The sequence below is a fragment of the Calonectris borealis genome, chromosome 9, assembly GCF_964195595.1.
Source record: "Calonectris borealis chromosome 9, bCalBor7.hap1.2, whole genome shotgun sequence".
NCBI classification, from domain to species: Eukaryota; Metazoa; Chordata; class Aves; order Procellariiformes; family Procellariidae; genus Calonectris; species Calonectris borealis.
Window position 1 is genome coordinate 27,342,480 of NC_134320.1, and position 16,646 is coordinate 27,359,125.

Below are 16,646 nucleotides of genomic sequence, written 5' to 3' on the forward strand. Positions count from 1 at the left end.
ATTCTTACTAACTGAGCATTTCCTTTCTGTGTACTTATCGATTAAGTCTGGAAAACATCTTAAATGCACAAACTTATTTTTAGGTGGTTACTTAATTCAGTCGTAACTTGTGGCAGAGTCAGTTCAGGTTTGTGCTCAGGGGAGGAGTGGTTTGAGGTCTCCTACATTTGGGAAAGGTTGCTCCTCCGCACTGCAAGAGTGCTTTTGAAGGGGTTTTTCAGCAATGCTGCATTGTCACCACCTGATTGCCGTCTTTCCTGTTTGTATCTTTGGCCTAAACGAAAGACTTAAAAAGTCTGCAGAGTTAAAACCGCTATTTGAGGTTTATTTTGCATAAGTTTTTGTTAGATTTCATTTGAAAACCTTTAGATTCAGTTGACGTGCACCATCGCTTGAGATGGTTGCTGTCAGTACCATAGCGTTCTTCCTCAATTTCAGATGCACGTGTTGCATGAGTAGACAGATGTGGGCATGGATTTATCTTATTTTTTTTATTATTATTTATTAAAAAGATATCAGACAGAGATAGCATTTGAAGACACAGCTCGCTGGAAATTCAGTGCAGGCAGCGAGAACATCTGTTCCAGGCCTCTGGAAGAAAGCTGTCCATCTCGGCGGAGGTTTGTCACCTGCTGATGGATGCAGAGATAAATGCCTGAAGGGTCTTGTGAGTAGCAGTGAAGGCAGCAAAGTTAGTTCTGCCTACAAACCTGACAGACCATTTGGAGATTCTTATTAAATTTTCCTGCATCATTACCCAGACAAGCATAAACAGCATTGCTGTAGCAAGGTGGAGTGGCACAAAATCATCATCAGATACACCTTAGCAAAACTCTTCATTACACCCGCAATTGCTAAATTTCAGTATTGAAATGAGTATCTTCAGTCTCGCTGCTCCTAGCTTTGCCATATCATGTATGAAAAGCTAATATTTGGGTTCTTCTGAAAACATTTTAAGAGGAGAATCATTGAGAAGAAAATGTATTGTAATAACGTCAAGAGCATGCACATGATTTATGGTCTAAGGGCGCTACTGTGTTTCTGGAGATCGCTTGCACTCTTGCACGCATCTTTGTGTCATCTGTCCTTGCGCTCTCCCCATTTGCAGCAGCATTCAGCTCGTGCTAAGCCCTGCTTTGCATGCACAACTGCATTGCATGCCACAATCAATCACTCTTAGCCTTTTCCATTATTTCCCAGTGTTTGAATTATACATGGGGAGATGTAGGAGGAAAAAGGAGCAGGAACAAAAGGAGGCTTTCTGTTCTCAAGTGAAGCTTTCTTAAAAACCCTATCCATAATCTGTAACAACCCATTAAGGTAAAAAAGTTGGTCATAAACAAGCAAAACTGGCTCTTCCTTGTGCTATAACACCTGTCTAACAGTGGCAGTTGCCGAGTGTCAGCAATATCGGTGTTTTTCCTCCCTCCGTGTGCATCTTTTCCAGGCAGCTCTGGGATTATCAGCTGCAGCTGCTGTCTGCCAGCGGCTTGGGCATATCTTTAGAAAGGTGTTCACCTGGGCTCCGTCTGCCAGTTGAATTTTCTGGTCTCGTACAAAAGTTCCCCGCAAACTGTGCTGTTTTCATTCAGCCACATGCTGGGAGGATGATTTCTGAGGTGACAGCTCTGCCCCAAAAAAATGGACATTCAGCAGATGTGGAGGTTTTTCATTTGCAAATGGGCAAATTAGGGTTTGATAGAGAGAGCTGTAAGTTACAACTGGAAAATACAGAAGGAAAAAAGTACAGTCCGAGTGACTGTTGGCCGGGCATTGGAAGATGATTAGCCCCAGAGCTTGATTAACCTGAAGAGGGGAAAAGTCACCAGCTTGATTTAAGCTGCCACCCTTTCTCAGGCCAGCCAGCCTCAATTTACAGCTCAGTAAAATCTGCATCAGCAAATTTTGTGTGTTGGATGGTGGAGGGGATGGGGACAGAGTGAGACTCTTGAATTAAATCACAAATCTCCTTAATTGTGTGTGATTCTGGTGCGTTATCACCATCCTTTTTTCCTCCTCCTCTTGCTCTCACTCTTCTGCTAGCACAGGAGATACAAAGTAAGATCGCGATCCCTTGGGACGGGGTACATGTTTGTATTTCTAATTTGGTGATACACCTTGGGCACTGAATAAATAACTCTTAAATACTGCCTTGCTGTACAGCTCTGCCTGTATACTAATAAGTTCCTTATTTGTTCAGGAATTAAGGCGAGTGATCCGTCATGCGCGTGCCTCAGGGCAGCTGGAGAGCGCGGCAGATATTTACAGTGGTCCTTAATGAAATTAGCTGCAGCCTGATAGACGGTCCTGCCACCGATGGGTGTTAGTCCTTCGTGAAACCTGGCCACAGGAGCCGAGGGATAATGTACTCATAATAAAAACCCATTTGTCGGATACAATTGCCAGCCGCAACAGGGATTTTCGAACAGCCCTGTTCAGGCTGAGTGATGCAGGGATGTGCGCAGCATCTGTAAACTAGCCGTTAGTTACACTGTTTGTGAAGGATTTGCTAATTATATGTCTCGAGTTCAGTTTAGTGCCTACCTGCTGACACCTTATTTATAGCCGCTGCTTTAAGTCTGGTATTTATGGCTCAGGCACCTCAGGAAAGTGCAGGTCAATTCCTGGGGTTCAAATGAAATTTTGCAGCCTTGATCCTTTAGTCAGGACTGAGATAAAGCCAGAGATGTCACAGGACTCAGCACAAATTGGATGCTTTTAATTATTTTGGTGGGTTTTTTTTTTTTCCAAGTGGGATTTTCATTTTGCTCCTATTTTTTCCATGTGATTACAGGCCTCGTTACAGTTGAATGTTGCTAATAAAAGCCTGTTGAGCGTCTAGCATAACATTTTCTAACTAGATCAGGTCAGTCGTATTCTTTCCCGGCCTCGTGGGGCAGCGTGTGGAGCAGCGGCATTGCTGACCTTATTGCTGACGCTTAAAATCACTGAGCATCGGCTGTCCCTGTGCCGCCACCGGCAAACTTCTGCTTGGCTTAAATGTAGGGCAGATCCTGCAGCAGGTTGGTCCCAAACTGTGTCCCTCAAAGCCAGTTAGAGTCGTAAACGTAACATCTTTCCTATCTTTGGCACTGTGATTGTGGAGCGGTTTATTTGTCTGACATTGCTAAGAGGATGGAATCCTTTTTTTTTTTCTTTTTTTTTTTTTTGTGTGTGATCAGTTCTGCAGACTATGTTTTACGTTGAAATTTGATATATTTCCATAATGGGAAATGCAAAGCTGTAGAAGATTTCTAATGGATCTGTAGAAGATCTGTCTTACAGATCACAGAACTTGGGACAAATCTTAACAAAGCAGACTACGCATATCTCACTGTAAAACTTTTAGTAGCTTTTGTTTTTAAACTTTTATCCAGCTCTTCCTTAGAAAAGTTAAGATATTGTTATTTTGAGGGAATACCCTTATCTTTCCCAATGAAAAATGTACAACTTCTTCCTGAACACGCTGGGTTCATGTGAGCAGCTTTTGTTAACAGGGACGGGTATTTTGCTGGGCTTGGAAGAGTCGTGATATCCTCCGGCTCCTCTTCTGCCAGCCATTTGACCCGGCAGAAATCCCACCGCTTTGTTCTGAGATTGCTCAGCACAGTTGCCGAGCTAAACAAAACCAAGCTAGTTACTGCCTTGGGTCAGAGTTACTCTGATCTCCTAGGGATGCCGCCAGTTCAAAGGAGATAAATTACTGAAATTGCCCCTAAATCTTAGTTCTGCTGTAGAGGTCTAGGAATTGGGGAAAACATGTTCAACAACAGACTGGGGGGGGCGGGGGGAATTAGGTGTAATTCTTGTTGGAAACTTTTGTTTTTCAGTTTATACAACCTGTGCTTTTCAGCAAGGAAATGCTGCGTGCTTGCCGTCGTTTGAGCTGGGGGCTGCGCTTCGTCTGCTCTGCCTGACATCTGTAAACCTCACGCTAAGCTAGACCCTTCGCTCCTGTTGCTTGGCTCATGTAGCAGCTGGTTAGAGCTATTGTAGGAATACGGTTTGAAATAGCAGTAGCAGGATCCCTATCTGCATATACACTACACTGCATGATCGCCTACAGTCATTTTAGTTTCAGTGCTTCGGGAGCTCCTAAAATCAGAAGAATTCAGACTTTGCAGCGTGTGTGCAAACGCTAGTGTTGCACTGACCACGCAGACTGTGTTTCGTGGGTATCGAAGGCTGACAGGGAAGAGTCAGCCAGACATTTCTTTTCCTCTCATGTACAGACCTTAGCGCAGGCATTTTTTCTTGTCGTATTGCTGCAAGGCTGCACGGGAGGTTTAACTGCTGCAGAACGCCCGAGCCCGTCCGCAAAGGAGATTGCCCGTGTGGTTTTCTGCATTTTAATTAGCCTGGTGACATACAGAAATTTCTAACCAGAAAAAAATAAACCGTTTTCAGCATTTTCCTACTTCTAGCGTATTAAACGCTAGAGCAGGATGTTCAGGTGAAACTAAATATGGGAGCGATGCCAAGAAAGTGACTTTCCAACTGAAATGGAGATTCCCTTTGTATTAAGATTATTTTTCATAAGGACAAGACATTAATCACGTGGTGCTAGGATAGCGTGAAGGTGGGAGCGCTCCCCGTTTCTGCTGCGGTATTGATGAGGCAATGTCAGAGCAGTCTGGAAGATGGAGAGGCTGCCCAAAAGGGTTTCCATTTTTCAGTAATTAACTTTTGTTCCCTGATGCACAAAACTTCCTTCCAGTTCTTGTTTTCCTACCTGGAAAACACTTTTTAGGTATTTTTTACATAGCTGAGTCGGAACATCTACATGAATCTGTTAGTCTGTGAGTATATCCCAAATATGATGAATATAATATGATTAATGGTAAACAGGATTGAGTTATATATACGTACTCATCGATTAGACAGGAAAATAGGGTCTATCTAAATAGAAATACAATATGGTTCTCTGTTTCAAATATAAAATCTTAAAATAGTACTGTATACAGCCAGGTAGGAATTGTTTCATGGTGGAAATTAAGCTACAATCTTATAAAGATTTGAACTAATTTCTATGTATTTCTAAGAATCCAATGGTTCTTTTAATCTATTTTAGAAGAAGGAGTTCTTTTAATTTTATGGGGGAAAAAACATTCTGTTGAGATGATTAAGGAATTATGAGACCGTGAATTTTTGGAATGGTTATTTTTAGGTTCGTGCTGTAAAGAACTGACTTTTGCAGAGGAGTTTTGTTAACTGAAAGAAAGGGCAGGTGCAGCTCATTTGTAGGAACACCACCACTGAGGGCATTCAGGGACAAATGCCTGTACGAGGTGTAGGCTGTTCAGTCCCGTATACCTTGCAAGACATTTGAGGAAAAGGAGGTGGGTACTTTAAAAATGCACATTTATTTTTGAAAGGTATTGTGAGTGATCAGCAGTTCATTTCATTCGCAGGCGGTTAGCCCAGTAATCTGCTGAAATTGTATATTTTGGAGATTGTAATAGCATTTTCTCTAATATGCGTAGCTTCTGCTAAAAGAAATTGCGTAGCTATTTAAACATTTCAATAGCCTATAAAGGAGTAAAGGACGAAGAACTGCTAATGAGCACAATTAGCTGGGCCTTTCACAAAATCTTTGATGAAGGTTGGATGTCATTAGAGAAGCCGAAAACGCACATGAAATGGCGCCTTGGATTAGAAACCAGCCAAGGAGGAGGCGCGCACATCACTGGGATCCAGCAAAAGGTCTATCTCAGCAAAAGGTTTTACAGCGATCCCACCCCAATTACAGGTTCTTGGGATCATTTTTGTTTGCAGAACTGTTGTTTTCAGTACATGATTTGTCCCTCCTTTTCCGTGCAGACACAGTGGTTTGGGGAGCATCAGAGCAAAGAAAGGGCTTCAGCCTCTGCAATTCCTGCAGTTCCTCTCACTGCTGTAGCACGAATGAAATGTGAATGTCTGCTGCTTGGTTTTATCGTTGCTTATCTTATAGATCAGCAGTGGATAATTAGATTTATTTTTATGGCTTTGGATTAGAATTGGTGGGTTACTTGGAGGGCACGTGGAGGCGGCGTTTCATGATCTTGATGGTCTCACACCACTTTTTATCCATACTCCTGGTGACTGGGAAGCAAGAGACTCCCTTACCCTCCCTCATATACTTACTTTCGGTGTTTTTCTCAGTCTTGCCTATTCCACAGGCTATAATCAGAGTTTTATTTGCATTGCCTGAGGGGTATGTGCAGAGCATGTAAAATAGAAATTCAGGAGACACATGGCTGGTCTCGACGGGAGGAGCTGAGGCAGATGGGCGCAGAGGGCAGCTATATTAATGATAAAAATGTCACATATCTGCCCTGAAAACTACTGGAGTCTTATTGTTTAGGATTTAAAGTCCCTGTAAGGCAAGTGGAAATGCATGGTCTATAAATGAGAAAGAACCTGCATGCAGTGTGAGTTGTTAGTGGAGAGTAAATATAAATCTATATTTGAGTTTATCCTGCTTTTTGCACTGTTCTGAGTAAATCTGTTTCCTTCTGGAGATTACTGAAGCTCGAAAATACTAGTTCTTGCTTAACTAATGTGTGAATTCAAGCTTAAGCACTGTTGAAAAAAGATGGGAAGGGGTTTTTTGAGTTGCTTTTTGTTTGTTTTTTGATCAGTCCAGCCAAGTAAGTACCGAATTTCTTGACTTGCAGTCGCTTTTAAGCTGCATTTCTGCTTAAAGGGTATGGCAGACCTCTACTCTCCGGCGGTCAGGCATCACAGGAGTGCTATTGTACACCGTCAGTTTGTGAAAGGGGATCCAGACTTAACAAAAAGCGGTTGTGTGAGTTGATTTAACATGCCTCCCATCCGACTTGGGGTCACGATAAGGCAGGACTGGCCAGAGCTGTTGTTCCAGTGTCAGTTCAATGCCTGGAGAAGGGATCCGGCTGCTTCAAACCTGCTGCTATTTTCAAAGATACTGTCAGTGCAGGGCTCATGCTGTTCACATAGACATTTTCCCCAGCTCTATGTTCTCCTGTGTTCTCCTACAAAACGCAGACTGCGAAAGCTGTGTCCATCAGAGCATGGTGCAGGTCCAGGCACCTGGGATATTCCCTTTCTAATTAAGGTTACTGGGGATCTTCTTTCTCCCTGCAGCTTCACGGTGGCCCCAGCTGGTGCAGCCCACCTCCTCCTTCTGCAGACCATCTCAGAGGCTGCGCATCCTTTGCCTCCTTTGTGCACTTCCAGTCACTGCCTTGTCGTTTTCTGGTCTCTTTGCATGTCTCAGTCTCTCTCTAAAAATTGATTACATTTGGATTTTTTCTTTCTCTTGTCACTTTGCTTTGTTTCCAGAGATGAGATTAGACTAATTTCCTATTGCGCAGACTTCTGTTTAACACAGACGAGCTGTCACAAGCCCTACCTGTGTGGGAATTAATGTAGCTTTTAGCCATCTGGGGCTCAGTGCTTTTAGGCTAAATGCTAAGAGGACAGTGTTGGTCTCTCCAAAGATAATGATGATGGTCTCTGGTTTTGAGGTCATCACTCTGCCAGTTTTCTTCTTTTTCCCTCAGAGTGAAGCTGAGTGAAACTCCACATCAGACGTGTTAGAAAGCTGAGATGAGGCAGCAAAGCGATCTGCTCCTTCTGCCGTGGTGGCACCACGAGGAGCCTGATAGTGCTTTTCACGCTGCCTCACCAACTCGAGGTTTGAGGGCAGCATCATGGGACGTTGGAGTGGGAAATGACCCCTGGGAAACTCATGGGAGAGAGCCTGTGGCAGGGGCCACCCCGTCCAAACCGGGCTGCAGGAGATGGGCAGTGAAAGTGTTGAGATAAATATCTGCAAAGAAAACAGGCTGACCCTTTAGTTGAGAGAAGAGACCCCTCTGGGTGGAGAAGCAGATGCGGAGGTCTGTATGGAAACACCGGTGATGTATATGTTTGCAGATGGGGCTACGCAGGAGCAAGCCTACAGAGGGGACTGGGGGCTGGTCAGACTGGACTTGAGAGAGGAGAGGAGAGGGATGAAGGGGTCTTCAGAGATGCTTGTGGTTAGAGAAGCAAAGGGGAAGACTAGGAGAGAAGAGTGGTGTCTCATCAGCCGAGAAGAAGCGCTGAGCTGGCTGTGCTGGAGGCAGTAAGAGGGATGAGAAAAGCTCGCTGTCTGCCCTGCAGCTGGAAAACACTGTTATGGTCTTGGCGGAAGCCGTTTCGGTGGCGAGCCTGGGGCAGAGGCTGCGTTGGAGGAGGCGTAGCGTGGAGCTGGAGGGAAAGAAACCTCCAGCAGTGACTGCAAATGGCATCTTCAGTGAGCTCACAGGTGAGACAGGAAAGCAGTGATAGCCATAAAAATCAAAGGTAATGATACTTTTGTAGAGAGGGGCATTACAAAGATGCGCTGCAAAAGAAAAGAGCCAGAGAGGCATAGGGACGAGGTGGTAACGAATAAAAAATGTTAAAATCAAGTCACAGGAGTAGGAAGACGGGTCGATGGGAGGCAGCACACCAGCAACCTCGGCACGCGTTGTACAAATGGGGAAGCAATGGTTAAAACGTAGGCGGGGGAAGTCTCGTTTCTCAGTTTTGTCTGAGAAGGAGATCCGTGCGAAGAGCCACAGGAAAGGTGGGGAGGAGTGGGAAAAGCAGTGAGAAGGCACGTGTGGGAAGGACAGTTGTTCAGGAGGAAGAGCCTTGCCGGGGACTTCCGCTGTTTAAAAGCCTGAGATGAGGGCAGGGGGGAGGTTTCTCATGAAGGAGGGACAGGCAAAAGTTCAGGGTCGAAGAGAGCGATGAGGGGGAAGAGGAAAGGAAGAGGTTACATGTGCTGATAGCCTGAAACCTGTGGGGCATGAGAGACTTGGACAACAGAATGAAAACTCGGCAAAGAGGGAGAAAAGAAGCGACGTGGTAAGCACCTGGTGAGATTAACTGCACTTTTGCTAATGGATTAGGATGAGACGAGGGCTCTGGAGGAATTTCAACCAGCTTGGGCCAGCCGGAGCCCAAGAGCTCTGGTCCTCATCCCAAGCTGCCCCGACAGCGGGGATTTGGAGCCAGGCGTCCGCAGGATTTTTTGACGCCGCAGGCGAAGCGCCAGATCTCCAGCGGCTGCAGCGTGAGCTGGATCATGCCTGGGCTCTCTAATGCCTTTTAATGTATTAATCAGGTCTTGTTTGCACTCTGGTGACTTTCCCTCCTTTCGATAAAGCGGTTTTCTGAAAACCGGTAGAGCCGATGCAGCCTTGACTTTTACAAGGTGCCTTGTCTGATACTAAAATACAACACCAATAATCTTACCTGACTTAAAAAAAAAAAAAAACAAAAACCAAAACAAACTATCTCTGCAGCCAGTATAGTACAGGTTTTAAATTTTCTGGTGATTTTCTTTGTAAACTGCTCAGCAGGGTATTATTCAGGCAGCTGCATCAAGGGACCAATATAACATGTGTTCTCAATTTTGGACCCTTTATGTTGGGAATTTTCCGTTGTGCAATTGCATTAAATCTGAGGCGGCAGACAAGAGCACGATGTTTTCTAACTCCACACAAGGTTAAATGACTGAAATAAAAATAGATGGAAAAGAAAACAAAGTAAAATAAGTGTGCTTTCTCATGTAACGGCAGGCAGTAGCGTGAGGTCAGGGACTTAACAATAGCCCAGCCATCAGTCAGGGACCGTGAAACAACTGACCCTTCCTCAATCACTTTGGAAATTATCTTCTGTTTCAGACATTTGTTCCCTTTCATTCACACAGCTCATATAACCAAGACGACTGTGTTCAAAGTTATCATTTTTATATAAATTGTGGTAATAATGACTATATTTGTGAAGCATTTTACTTTCTAAACGCCAGGGCTCTAAGATGTTATTTGCAGTATTTTCCTTACTAGGAAACGTATGATTTTTACTACTGCCTGTAGGAAAAATACATGCTGGGCTGGTGTCATGGGAAGGGGGAAGGCAATCTGCAGAGCAGTAGGGTGGTCTTGCACACAGGAGAGTTGATGAATTTAAAAATGCAAATGTCAGGCCAAGACGACAGCTAGAGGTAAAGCAGGAGCTCTGATCTTCAGAAAGAAGCATCAGTTGGGTGCTGGATCACGGAGCCTTGCAGCCTCGTCTGCGGCGCGTCTCCTGCAGCCCGCTGGGATCCTTCTGGAGTTGGTTTTGGCTCTATATTCCCATCTAACAGGGCTTTCACTTTTGCCCCCGTTTTTACATCTCACAGGTTTTGTTTTCAACCCAAATTGCAAAGGTGGCTGGTTTTTTTCTCGCTGAAGTTTAGACGAAATGTCAGACCAGCTTCAGCAAGTACCAGCCCTCTAGTCTCTTGCAGATTGCCAGCACGATGCTGTTTGAACGTTTGTTAAGGAAAGTTTCATAAATAAAAGCAAGGGAAGGTGCTGTTTATTGCCATGATTTTCTTATTGAAGCAGAGCTTTGTGCATTTGCAGAGTTACTAGCTTTTGTTCAGGTAGAGAATGAGGTGATCTCAAATGCTAAATCCCATTTTGTTCTGCTTAAATGACCAGCTGCACCCCACTACAGTAGTTTGTGTCCTCATTATAATTTTGCTGTCTTTCTGCTTTGGATTACTGGTATTTTCATTACCAAGTCCTCTGGTGTTAGAGCAGGTCTGTTCATCAGGGTATGAAGGCCGGACACCTGCATCCGAAAAGGGTGGGCATCCAGCCGGCAGGTGCCCCTTTCAGCACAGCCTTCTTCACACCCTTCGGTGCAGTCTCGTGTAGCCCGCAGAGGAGGTATTTCTTGAGCAGGCAGCTCATTTTGCCGGGTTCCTCGCGTGATCCTGGTAGACGGGTTCCTGTTTTTAGCTAAGCCATGAAGTTGTGCAGTTAGTAGGGGGTTTTAGCAACAAATGAGAAACTATAGGTCTGCAATGTGTCAGTCAATTGCCAAAAATAATATATATATATGTGTGTGTGTGCCTGTATTGTGAAAAAATAGCTCTAGTTTAGAGCTGTGCAAAACAGACCATTAAGTTAAAAATAAGTCTTCAGAACACAGTGCATCTGAACACAAATTGTTTATTACTGGCTATTTTATTTATACCAGTCGTGGTATAAATACTGTTATGGGAAATGCTGTTCCCATATTGACATGGGAACAGCAAAACATAGTTTTTAATTCTGGGTTTGGACAGCAACGCAACAAGCGGCAGCTATGAAAATTTGGCTTTAAGACCACAGAGCATAGACTTAAACCCTAACATAGCTCCCCAGGAGCAAAACCAGGGTCAGGATGCCACTGGTGGTAGCAGTGCTAGAATGCCCTGTTGCCGGCATTTTCCTTAAAACCGCGTCTTTGTCTGATTAGAACGCACAAGCAGAGAGCGTTGCTTTGTAGCACTGCTGTTGGTTGAGTTTCATCACTGGGGCCCTTCATCAGGCACGCTGGCCCCGAGTGCTTCTTCCAGAGCACCCCAGCTGTGGATGCAGCTTGTTTTTAACAAGTTATCAGATGTAAATTAACAACAGAGGTGAAAACTCAACCATGTGTTTCTCTGGTCTGCCTAAAAGGAAAAGAAAGCAGCCATTAAGTTAATTTTATTTACCATTGAAGGATACTAGAGTACCTTTTGTAAAAATTTTAGCAGCGCCATGTAATCTCAACTGAGTGCCAGGCACGTTCCCTTTTGATGTTTGTTAATGTATATCTAAAAACTTACTTGCCATCTTTCTATTCTAAAATATGAATGAAATTGTGACATCTGGTCCAAAGCCCGTGCAAGGAATATCGGTAATCGGTGGAGTCTAGCTCACACTAGCTAGAAGGCGAAAATATAGAAAAAGCATGGTCTTAATGGGCTCTGCTTTGCTCAACATTCATTCCACTTAAACGAGGAAAATAAAAACGACAGTGTTCTCACTTGAAAAACAGCCAATTTTTCCGATATTTTTCTGCCACCTTAGCCAACAAATACTATGCCTGTTGGACACGGTGGTCAATGACTAATTACATTTTCTGTGTTTTTAAAGGTTAAAGTAATTAAAAATGTCAAATCTTTTTCTCTTTTCAATAAAAAAATAAAAAAACTGACCTTAGTTCTTGAGGGGACGAGGGGAGAGAGCTCTGTTTCACCCATGCACAGTCCAGTGCAGTAATTTCAGTTCACAGAAGCTGCGAGTGGGCTCTGGGGCTAATTTGTACTTTTCTCTCATTACTTTCCTTGGCCATTAGGAGACTGGAATCCACTACTCCCGCTTCAGCCCCTCTCTGCCATTATTAATAGGAAGAACATTTTCCTGCTAATCGTTTTTATATATATATACACACACACACCCCCCCTATATATTTGTTTTGCTTCCCATTCCCTTCTACTTTTTCCAGGTACAACTTGTCTGATCGCACTGTTGTCAGATAAAGAACTCACAGTGGCCAACGTTGGTGATTCGCGAGGAGTCTTGTGTGACAAGGACGGGAATGCTATCCCCTTGTCACACGATCACAAGCCCTACCAACTGAAAGAGAGGAAGAGGATTAAAAGAGCTGGTGAGTCGTAACGGTTTTGCTTTGGATTGAAGGTTCATTTTTCTTCTCTACTCTGTCAATAATATAGACTTTTCCCCTGAGAGAGACTGAAAAGTACCAGACTGAGGCATCAGCAGATAAAATCTTCCATTATTAATACAGCACTTTTCAGTGGGATTTCGTGGTGCAGACAGAGAAGTGGAAGCAGATTGACCTATCGCTTAATGAGCCAGTGTCAGAGTAAGAAGAGCAGCCTTCATCTTCAACAGCCAGTTGACCGTCCCGACCAGTTCCCCTGTGATCTCTGCAGGGAGCAAATTAATAAACAGGAGCAGCAGCATTACAGGCTTCTTCACACCAAACCGTATCACCAGCCTTTATGTGAGAGGCTGGGTCTGAAGCTGAGTCAGGTTTAGTTCCTAAAATAAGCAGAGCATGAATCTAATTCATCAAAGCTATTTTTTGTTCCCATATAGTGACTGCTAATGAGCACAAACATGCAAATTATAGCAGGAGTATAGGGAAAGAATACAAGAAACAGCAACCTTTCCGCAATAAATCTCTCTCACTTTCATCACTTGTCAGTTTAGCGACCTCCTGGGCTAGAAGTTACATTTGGATCATCAAGTTTAATAGCCAATTCCCCATGAGTTTGTCAAAGTCCCTTTTGAACCCGTTTCTGGTTTGGCTCCCGCAGCAGCAAATTATGTGATGAAGAAAAAAAGTTCCTCTTGTTAGCGTTAAACCTACCGATGAGCGTTGCCTCCAGAGATGCGTTGCCTCTCTGCCTCCACGTCTTCGTCTGTAAAGTGGAAATAACAAGTTTTTTCCCTGAGTATAAAACATTTTTAAAACCTACAGGTTATCACTACGCTCACAGCAGCATAAATGCCCAACGTGCGCAATGTGCGCTTTCCTTTCAATTTGCTTTTATCGCCGAGGAGGCCCAAGAGCAGTAGGGATCCTTCCTGCTGCTAGACAGAGAGCCGAGGTCACGCATGTTCCCCAAAGCAGAAGAAAAAGTGTACAGATCCTAAGAAGGAATAGGAAAATCTTGGTCTCACTTTGCTTCAACTCTGTACTTGGGCAATGTATCAATAAAATCTGGAGATTTTTCTGCAAAATTGCTTCCCTCTTAGCCGAGTCCAGGGCCTGTATGCAATTGTTCACTTAGAGAAGGTCTTCACGTAGGAGAAAAAAAATAATTTGGGTGTTTCTTCTGTGTAGAAGTGAGACTTTATAACACAGCAACGTGAAAAATGAACCTGGATTTTTGCAGGTATTTCCAACTTTGGAAGAAATTACTTTAATGGACAGGTAAATGTTACAACTATCTGCAGCTAAACAAGAAATATTCTATCTAGCCTAGTGTCTTAATGAATTAACTTCTCTGTTTCCTATTGCCCCATTATATTATCATGATTGATATGGCCTCATAGTGCTGTTAAAAAGCATACAATCCAGTTTATACTACTGCCGGATACTTCTACATTTTGGAACATCCCTTCTTTACATACAGTAAGTGTAAAATTGAAGCAAAGTGCCCAAACTGAATTATCAAGCCTACGTTGCTACTGTGACAAAAGGACCTGACTTTTTTCCACCATCTAGATTCTTTCTTGTCACGTAGAACTGAAGAAAGTGACAATAACCACATCATTATGTTACATTTTGGTTTTCCAACTTCACATTGCACCGTTGAGCTGCACTGTCCCGTGCCCTATAGGTAGTTATAAAATGACTGCTCGTTGGTGTTAGTAGGATTAGATTTCATTTAAAAGTGAAATCCATATAGCCACGGTTGAGAAAATATCCTTCAAACCTCAGTCTCACATAAATCAATTTGAGGCAGCCTGAAACAGCAGCTCGAAGAATAGCGTGCCTTGCCCTGTGCATTTCAGCGGGGCGTTAACATCGAGTTGACAAGCCTAAACTAATCCGTCATTTTTTGCTGCCACGGTGGACGTTAAGGAGGCTCGCTGCTTGCTGCTCTCGGCGGTCGGCAGATGGGGAATGAATTCAGTCCCTCTCTTTTCCCCACTCCCAGCAATTGCGTACGAAGTCTTCGTCACCCCACAGCCTGAAAAAAAATTCCCATTTATCAGTCGGATGTCTCGAGCAGCTCTCGAAGCCCCAGAAGCCAACGCTCAGGTTTCTCGTGGGAGTTCCTGCGGCGCCGTGAGAGGTCACTGGTACCCAAGCCTGCAGCCAAATGCCAAAAGGAAAGACGGCAGCTAAGAGAGCAGGGCAGGGCCCTCGATTTTGAGCTGAGGTGCTGCATCCTGTGGAATTACCTGCTCCGCAGCGTGGCTGTGTAGTTAACAGCACCGGTCACAGGGTTTTTGTCAAGACGGACTGTTATTTTCAGAAGAGGCTGGCTGATGCACGCTCAGAAGTGCTGCGGTGCCGCTCGTCTCGCAGCTGAATGAGATCGGGGTCCCGCCACTCTGACTCGTTCCTGTGGGATAGAGGAATGCATGTCCTGCGACACAAGGATGCTGGTTTCCCCAGAAAACACAAGGAATCTCCTTCTGATCAGGAGCTTGAGCGATATATATAGTATCAGCGTTAGACAGTGGCCTTGAAACAACCGTGGGTTTGGCTTGTGAAGAGACACTCAGTTGCAGAGGCACAAGGTGACTGTCACGGACAGAAATTTAAGTCATTCACCTTGAACATAATCCTCTGAGCTCAGCTCTTGCTAACATGCAAAATGTTTGTGCGGTTGCCAAAAATCTTCTATTTCTTTAATGCCTTTTCTTCTCTGGTGACAGTCAGTGCTGCAGAATGTTTGCTTTTCCATGAGCATTTATATATATTCTGTATGGATGGCTTTTAAAAGAAAATATTAGAAGTGCCAACAGACACCTCAGCAAACCACAGGAATTCGACCTGCGCCGTAGGCAGTTCCAGGTGCCACGCGAGAATGGCACCGAAAAGTCACTTTGTATGCGTAAGCACAGCCTGCAGCGAGTCAGCAGCATCCGCTATCTCCTCTGCAAGTACAGTGACGGGTGCAGGCATTGCTGTCCTCTAATTGTGTGTAAAATGCCTACTTAAAACTGCCTTTCTTAATTGCATTTTGCTTCCCCTGTCATTCCAGTACGTACACATGATTACACTCCAGCTACTATAGTCCTAATCACGGACTCCTTACGAAGCCCCTCCCTGTGCTGGTGAGTTGGTGGCAGTGCAAGATTCAGCTGAGGCCCACAACGAGGACTTGCAGGAGGCTCACCAGGCCTTCCTTTTTTTGACTGTGGAAGGAAACGTCTTCATAATGGAAAGTCCCTGGAAGGATTCATGAAAACACCCAGCTAAAAAGTTTTGTTTCTGCTGGTTTTAACACAAATCAAATTTCAAGCTTTAAGCAACAGTCATTAAATGAAATGTAGTTTCACCTGAAAGCAGAAGGAATTTACAGATTAGATCAGCCAACCAGGAATGGAAATGCTATCGTAAGATTTAGGTGGCTAGGTGACTGACAAATAACATATAGGCTGAAGCGCAGAGCTGAAAACATTCTGATAACTACAAAGAACAAAGACATTTATAAGAACACCAAAGCGGACAGCTTGCAGATATAAAAGACAACAGTTCACCTAAATTTGTCATACATTTTCATGTTCCATGTTTGCAAATTATTTGTCCTCAAACGACTTTTCCTTCATGTTAAGATGACAGGAATATTGCTGTGAAACAGTGCAGGCAGTGGCACACAGATGCATGCACAGGAATTGAAGGAGCCTAAATTTTACTGTTTGACATTGAACTGTGTAGTTCCCTCCCTGGCACAACCAGACTGTGTAACAGCCAGGTGCTGGCTGTGTCAGAGTCATCGATTTCCGTGCAAAACGTATCTCACTATAAGCAACCCCTAAACAAAATCTATATTTTCAACTAGAAGTACCCTTAATCCTGGTGATGGTAAAATCAATCAGGCAGATGCCACATTGCATTTTTCTGACTTGAAGTAAAATTTTGTGATCGGTTTGTTCACAGCAGTTTTTTGGTCCTTTTTGACACAGCTCATTCAAGGCAGTTTGATAGAAGAGCCTATAAATGTTTTTGCACTTGCTTCTTTGCTTTATGCCTTAAAAGTGAGATGTGCGTCCTACTGCAGGGTGTTTTCAGTGTTGTTTCTTTCATAGATCTTCTGAAATGGGGAAAACGTGAACTACACAGAAAAAGGAGAGGTT

At 43.9% G+C, this 16,646-nt stretch overlaps 1 protein-coding gene across 3 annotated transcripts in view; it reads left to right on the plus strand.

Moving 5' to 3' along the window:
• PPM1L (protein phosphatase, Mg2+/Mn2+ dependent 1L) overlaps positions 1-16,646 on the plus strand; it is a 108,073-nt gene that overhangs the window by 81,471 nt on the left and 9,956 nt on the right. For all 3 annotated transcript variants that reach the window (XM_075157450.1, XM_075157451.1, XM_075157452.1), the window contains exon 3: positions 12,307-12,468. In XM_075157450.1, the coding sequence (XP_075013551.1) occupies positions 12,307-12,468 (162 nt within the window). The remainder of the gene's footprint in view (positions 1-12,306; positions 12,469-16,646) is intronic.